Source organism: Triticum dicoccoides, chromosome 5A, assembly GCF_002162155.2.
Source record: "Triticum dicoccoides isolate Atlit2015 ecotype Zavitan chromosome 5A, WEW_v2.0, whole genome shotgun sequence".
NCBI classification, from domain to species: domain Eukaryota; kingdom Viridiplantae; phylum Streptophyta; class Magnoliopsida; order Poales; family Poaceae; genus Triticum; species Triticum dicoccoides.
Window position 1 is genome coordinate 576,286,055 of NC_041388.1, and position 7,152 is coordinate 576,293,206.

General features: G+C 44.5%; 1 protein-coding gene across 1 annotated transcript; it reads left to right on the top strand.

Annotated features, from left to right (window-relative positions):
* Window positions 1-3,454: 3,454 nt before the first annotated feature.
* Window positions 3,455-5,862, top strand: LOC119297951 (protein DETOXIFICATION 16-like). Its single transcript, XM_037575522.1, has 8 exons — window positions 3,455-3,697; window positions 3,807-4,351; window positions 4,439-4,525; window positions 4,599-4,655; window positions 4,743-4,981; window positions 5,189-5,307; window positions 5,422-5,508; window positions 5,621-5,862. Exons 1-8 carry the CDS (start codon window positions 3,455-3,457, stop codon window positions 5,678-5,680), a joined length of 1,437 nt encoding a protein of 478 aa, XP_037431419.1. The 3' UTR covers window positions 5,681-5,862.
* Window positions 5,863-7,152: the final 1,290 nt, after the last annotated feature.

Here is a 7,152-nt window from a genome sequence, read left to right on the forward strand (position 1 = left end):
CATCAGTACCTTGTACGGTCCAGAACTTGGTTCATGTGCGTACCACCATACAAACGTTTCAATATTGTCAGCAAAAATGACGATGTACCGCATGTCTTTCCACATACATGTGGTTCCAACATCGAGTTTCATTTTGTCAATCTCTTTTGTTCCTTACGATATCGCAAAGCTGAGTAGGTATACATAAACAAGAATGACAACATTGACAGATATCTATAGTTAGGACTATTAAGAACAGGCAAGTAAACACAAGTTCACGTAAGCAAGGTATGTATGTCTAAGAACACTTGCAAGGATGAACCATTGGAACATTTTCCAGTTCCACATCAATTTGATGTTCATGTGTGCTAATATCGAAGTATAGCTTCATACCAACTTGAAATATGTATACTTTGGCAAATTCTCTTCAAGTTTCCAGTGAAAAAGGTTTTTTCTTCAAAGTTTTGGAGCCAACAATAGAAAATAAAGCCATGCTTTGTTTTAAGCCGGGGCTTAGCAAAGGAGTGTTGAAATGAATAAACGCCTAGCTTTATTAGGACTTGTTTTCTTGCAGAGCGCGGGATGAACTGTGGACAAATTGAAGGATTGGAATAGTTGCACTTGCAAGTTATAAATAACTACATATACCAATTGTCCATTAATTCACAATGGCTTATGTGAGCATGTTCACAAATTAAACAATGGCATGCTCTTTTTACATACTTGCACAAAACAACTAGATGAATGTCCAAGAGATCATTATGCCTATTCAAGCATTAACAAAAATGTGCATTATGTGGCATAAATTTTAGAAAACCATATTGTTTTATTTTTAGCATCTTTCCTAGTTTATGCATGGATAACTATTGTTAGGTTTTTTCATAAAACACTATGAATGATCTAAAATCTGATCGGTACTCCTTTGTAACTATGAAGCAATCATGTAAACAACCTGTGTGTATGTTCACATATCAATTTGACTGTTAGCCAGCTGCATGCAGGGCAGCCATGGTCATGACCTTAACAAAGGCCTAAATCATAGAACACTAATACAGTTTCATGAAGTAACTAACATCAATTCAGGCACGCCATGAATGAAAGAACAACCAATGTAAAAAAACATACCGGCCTGTCTTCAAAGCCAACTAGAAGTCTTATGTGGAAGGTTTTGGCATAGATTACCGTCCTGTCTTCAAGGCCATGATCACCACTTAGAATCAGATGCCATTGTCATGGTGACTTATACATCTCCAATGTATCTATAATTTTTGATTGTTTCATGTTATTATATTACCATTCTTAGATACTTTAGATGCAATTTTATATAAATTTTAGGACTAACCTATTAACTCAGTGCCAAGTATCAGTTGTTGTTTTTTGCTTGTTTTTTCAGCTTTTCAGAAAATCAATACCAAAGGAAGTCCAAACACAATGAAACTTTACGATGATTTTTTCTAAACCAGAAGGGACCCTAGAAGGTTCGGGAAGAGGCCGGAAGATCTATAGAAGAACGATGAGCTCACCCGATGCGCCCTCCCACGCAGCTCCGTTTGACCTGACTCCCCCTCCATAAATTTCCTAAAATCCTCAAACCAACAGAGAGCCACCCGAGACACTTTTTCCGCCGTGGCAAGTCTCTGTTCTTCCATGATCCCATCTGGAGGTCTTTTCCGGTACTCTGTCGGAGGGGGAATCGGTTATGGAGGGCTTCTACATCAACCTTGTTGTATCTCCAATGATGTGTGAATAGTTTATCACAGACATATGGGTCTATAGCTAGTAGCTAGATGGATTCTTCTTTCTCTCCGGTCTTAAATAACATGTTCTCTATGATCTCCATGGTGTTCTATCTGATGTAATTTGCTGATCCATGTATTGGCCCAATACAACACAACTCCATCATCCCCGTAGCCTCCTTCCTCGGCCGGGGACAACTTCTTTGGGCCCTCATCCCTGGGGCCGCCTCAAGCGCTGCTGCTGTATGGTTCTTATCCGCACCCTTTCATGGTCTTTTTCCCTTCTTTTCCCATAGACTCCAAATCTGTTGTTGCCCATGCCGGATTTAGGAAAAATAACAAGCTTACGAGAGAGGGGCGTCACAAAATCTGTTCAGCTCAACACGAAATTCAGGAGCCCATTCAAGGCATGAAATATGGTGGCATATGAATACAGATGCCCCATGAAAAAATTAGTTTGAGGCATCTACATTAAAAAAAATCTCCCAAAGCAAGCCACCACTAGTGGGTCTCATCAAAGAATAGAAAAATATAAACTCTAGTACACATGCATCTCTACTCTCCACTTCAACTTTTTTACTTCTTCCATTCATAAATAAAAGTCTTTTTAGAGATTCCAATGCGGACTACATACGGAGCAAAATGAGTGTATCTACACTCTAAAATATGTCTATATACATTCGTATGTAGTCCTTATTGAAAATCTATAAAAAGACTTCTATTTAAAAACGGAGGGAGGAGCTTTTTACACCGGATCACATTGTATTTTCCCAAGCCTTCTGAAGTGGGTCCGCTTCTCCATCCGAATCTATTTCTCCTGACATCCGATCCTACATGGCATGTGGGGCAGGATATGCACTAGCCATGCCCTTAGAGCTGGCTCTGTTTGTTTCTACAATTGGCTCTGAATCACTTGTGGACGCTTGGACGTGCTTCAGTCAATTGCACTGAAAATAGGCCAAATCTAGATTCAGCTTCACTGGCAAAGCTGATTTCAAATAGCTATTGGGTTTCAGCTTTTGAATTTTCCTATGAGAATCTGCTGCCTAAAGCAGAAACAATCATGGTATGAATAAACCACGGGGTGGTTAACCGATACCTTGGTGGCAGTGCATCTTAGGAAATTCCCTTTTGTTTGTATATGCGTCATGAAGTAGGTCGTAGCACGTCCGAGGTTCAGATATGACAAATGAGGACGAGAGTGGCTCCGGCCGCCGGCCGTGATTGATTTCGTTAACTTTCGAGCCTTTTCGACTATAATAGTGCAAACGGGCTGATCAAGCATGTGCTTAACGCATTCCATCCAATCTTGCTCGTCAGATAGTTTATTGTGTCAGATGTCTTGAACTTGGCCTCCTTGGTCTCACATGAGATGATGAGATTCTTCAGTCCACTTGACCCAGGCACGATGAAATTGACTGGTTCGGAGGCACGCTCCTCTTGGCTGCCAAGCGAGTGCGTCTGTTTCCTCTTGGTTTCCTTACTGAATTTTTCCTCGAGTGGCGGGTCTATGCAGCATTGATAAGGTTGATTAATACTCCCTGTGTAAACTAGTAATATAAGAGCATTTAGTAGTGATCTAAATACTCACTAATGTTGTGATCCAAACGCTTTTATGTTAGTTTACTGACGAAGTATTAGTATATACTTTCACAAACATGATAAATATACCCCACTTTACCTGTTAACACTCACCTTCTTCGGAACCACGGCGTGAGATTTCAAGCATGTTGCCAGCCATGGAGGAGCCCCCTGTTGGGGGCAACAGCAGCACTGAGGAGACAGGAGGGCCAAAAGAGAGCTTGGTGATGATTGAGGTTAAGAAGCAGCTGTGCCTCGCCGGGCCCCTCATCGCCGGATGCCTGTTGCAGAATGTCGTGCAGATGATATCGGTCATGTTTGTCGGCCATCTCGGTGAGCTCTCTCTCTCGAGTGCCTCCATCGCCACCTCCTTTGCCGGTGTCACCGGCTTCAGCTTGTTGGTATATTTTATGTGAATTCATCACCTCTCCTACATATTTTGATCGTCATGAATGAACAACTAACATCAACCTGAATATCTTCTCTTGTATCTGTTCGTAATCATCTTAGTCTGGCATGGCAAGCTGCTTGGAAACACTGTGTGGCCAAGCCTTCGGGGCAGGACAGTACCATCTGCTCGGCATCTACAAGCAGAGAGCAATCCTCGTGCTCACTCTGGTGAGCGTTGTGGTTGCGGTGGTCTGGGCGTACACCGGGCAGATCCTCCTTCTCTTCGGCCAGGACCGGGAGATTGCCATGGGGGCAGGGAGCTACATCCGGTGGATGATTCCGGCATTGTTCGTTTACGGACCGCTGGAGTGCCACGTCCGGTTCCTCCAGACGCAGAACATCGTCCTCCCTGTGATGGCGAGTTCAGGCGTCACGGCGCTGAGCCACGTTCTTGTGTGCTGGTTGCTGGTGTGCAGGTTTGGGCTGGGCAACAAGGGCGCTGCCATGGCCAATGGCATCTCGTACCTGGCCAATGTGTCAATCTTGGCTCTCTACATCAGGGTCTCTCCATCGTGCAGGAGCACCTGGACAGGCCTCTCAAAGGACGCGTTTCGCAACATCCTTAGCTTCATGAAGCTTGCCGTGCTATCTGCGCTGATGGTTTGGTGAGTTTTAGTTTGTGCCCCTCAGATTTGCAGGTACATTTTTTTCGCGCTCCATCTTCGACTGAATCTGATCCTACATGTACACAGTCTAGAGTGGTGGTCGTCTGAGCTGCTGGTACTTCTCTCCGGACTTCTCCCAAATCCTAAGCTGGAGGCATCGGTGTTGTCCATTTGGTGAGTTGCATTTTTCATGGAGTATTTCATTCTGTATGCTCTGTTCTGATGGGAAATGTGGAACTGCTTGCAGCTTGAACACAGTTTCATTAGCAATCATGATCCCCTTCGGTCTTGGGGCAGCCATAAGGTACGACTAAACAACTTTGCCATGCCTGTATTGCAACTTTATCATAGAGTCATTGCGGCGATGAAATCGTGTATCTTGTCATTGTAGCACCCGTGTTTCAAACGAGCTTGGTGCTGGGCGACCTGAAGCTGCCCGTCTGGCTACTCGTGTGATCATGGTTCTGGGCCTCGCGACGGGTGTGGTTTTAGGACTTCTTATGCTCTCGGTGCGCAATATATGGGGGTACGCATACAGCAACGAGAAGGAGGTGGTGGAGTACATTGCGAGAACGATGCCGCTTCTTTCCATGTCGATCATTTTCGACAATCTGCAATGTGTTCTTTCAGGTAAATGTAGAGGATGCACTAAATAACTCAAATTCCAAGTATTTCCGGACTATTTCCTGAATTTCAACTCTAGTCTATCTATCTTTTTTTTAGATGCACCCGTCTATCTTGTCTCATATCATTTCGATGAACGATATGTAGCATTTTGGTGAACATTACTCTCAAGATACTGATTGCAGCGTGGGGTATACACTTGATATATTCCAGGTATTGTCAGGGGATGTGGCTTGCAAAGGATTGGAGCTTGTGTCAATCTCAGTGCGTACTACCTTTTCGGCATTCCAGCGGCGCTATGCTTTGCCTTTGTCTTCCATCTTGGCGGAATGGTACTGATTTAATTTTACCACCCATACCATGCATACAGAAAGTTGCTGTTTCACTTGTATTTCATTCTCATCTGTAGAAACCTCTGAAAACCAATGTAATGGTATGAGCTCCAGGGGCTGTGGTTGGGAATAATCTGCGGGGTAGTTGTGCAGATGCTGTTGCTGCTGGCCATTACCATCCGCACCAACTGGGACAAAGAGGTAGGCAAACCAAAACCTCTGCCATGCATACACATTATTCCATCGGTCGGCTTTTGGGCATCTTGAATTATTGTAAGGTGTGGCTCATCATCTTCCAATTTTTCCTCTGTAGGCTCTCAAGGCAAAGAACAGAGTTTTGAGTTCGTCCCTGCCTCTAGACATGACGACATGAACGTGGAACAAGATGCACAAATTCTCTTGGCTAGGACCAGGAGCAGGACGATGGCTGGGCAAAGGAGATAAGGAACTCGTGAAGAATTAATTGGTCACCGCTTAGTCACCGGCAAAGAATGATCTGTTTTGGTGATTTTTGTCCAAGATGAGATAGAATGGATATTTTCACAGGCAAAGGCATGGCACACAGGGAATGAATCAATAAAGTGAAAAAAAGTGGTGCGTTTACTAGAAAATCCGCAGTATGGATGCAACATTTTCCTTCTGAGTACTATAGATTATTATTTTCTTGATTATAGAAAACATTAAGTTGTTTTGTCCCGGTGGCCACTGATGTGGAAAAACTGAATTACTACACTGCCCAACGACAAGGAAGTGGTGGAATGTACCGGCTTTTCATCGTCTGTATTTGCTGATCACCTGATCAAGTACATGATGAATTTGTGACATGTTTTGGGGGATATAACAAATTAAACTTGTTCACTATTTAGAATAACAAAGAGGATCGAGCTATATAGTCCATATGTATGTAGCTATGCTACTTTGGTGGAAGAGATGGCCGCCGTCACCACCTTCCCACCAAAGCTTACCTCGAGTCTACATCCATCCAAAATAGTGTGTTCAGAGCATCTAAAGCATCTTCCTTATTGGAATGTGCCGTCGATAATGTTGCCTTGTGAGCGCTTGGTATTTTTCTAGTAGATCACTCGGCGCTAGACACGTTGTCATGCTTGCTAAAGAAGAGTTGTAGTTGTGACTTCTTCACGGTGAGAGGCAAATTACGCACGAAGCACCCTAAAACTAGGCTGCTAATGTCTCTTGGTGTGAGCGATGTGTGTTGGCCTATAACTAGAGTAGGCTGCCGCTTCAGCTCTTGAGCCTTCAACGCCCTCTCATTGAGTTCCTGATGGGGGCAAACCATTCGTGAGCTTTAATTTTTTTGACTTCTGTAACCGTAACAAACCTCTCCAAAAATCACGCTCTGGCCCCCGCGTCGCTCATCCCGGGCGACACAGGCGGCGGCGGCATTGCCCCGCCTAACTCCCTCTCCTCCCGTCGTTCCCTCCGCCGTCGCCGGAGGACGCCGCCGGCGTGCGGCTGACGGCGGCGGCGGGCCCCTGCTTATGGCTGTTCTTCAGGGACTACGAAGACCTGGAGAGATCGAATCGATTCTAGACGTGCATGTATTGCTTGGCAACAAATCAATCAACCTGTGTGCTTGGTTGAGGGCTTGCTTTGCACGTACTTGTGACTTCTCACCGACGGCGGCGGCTTTGGGCGGTGCTCTGTGGCCGTTGGTGGCTGTCCGCATGACAGCTGTGTTTTGAATTTCGGCCGAAAAAACAGATTTCGGCCGAATTTCGGCCATCTCGGCCTGGGGCGAAATTTATCCTTTGGCCGAAATTGGTTAAATTTGGCAATTTTTCATCAAACTTTAGTCAAATGTCAGTCAAATTTCAGCCGAAATTT

Bases quoted from the DNA above. Each gene is read 5' to 3' on its own strand.
- LOC119297951 (XM_037575522.1), top strand. From the start codon at position 3,455: ATGGAGGAGCCCCCTGTTGGGGGCAACAGCAGCACTGAGGAGACAGGA. The intron at 4,656-4,742 runs GTACGACTAAAC...TTGTCATTGTAG, and splicing joins GGTCTTGGGGCAGCCATAAG to CACCCGTGTTTCAAACGAGC. The intron at 5,509-5,620 runs GTAGGCAAACCA...TTTCCTCTGTAG, and splicing joins GCACCAACTGGGACAAAGAG to GCTCTCAAGGCAAAGAACAG.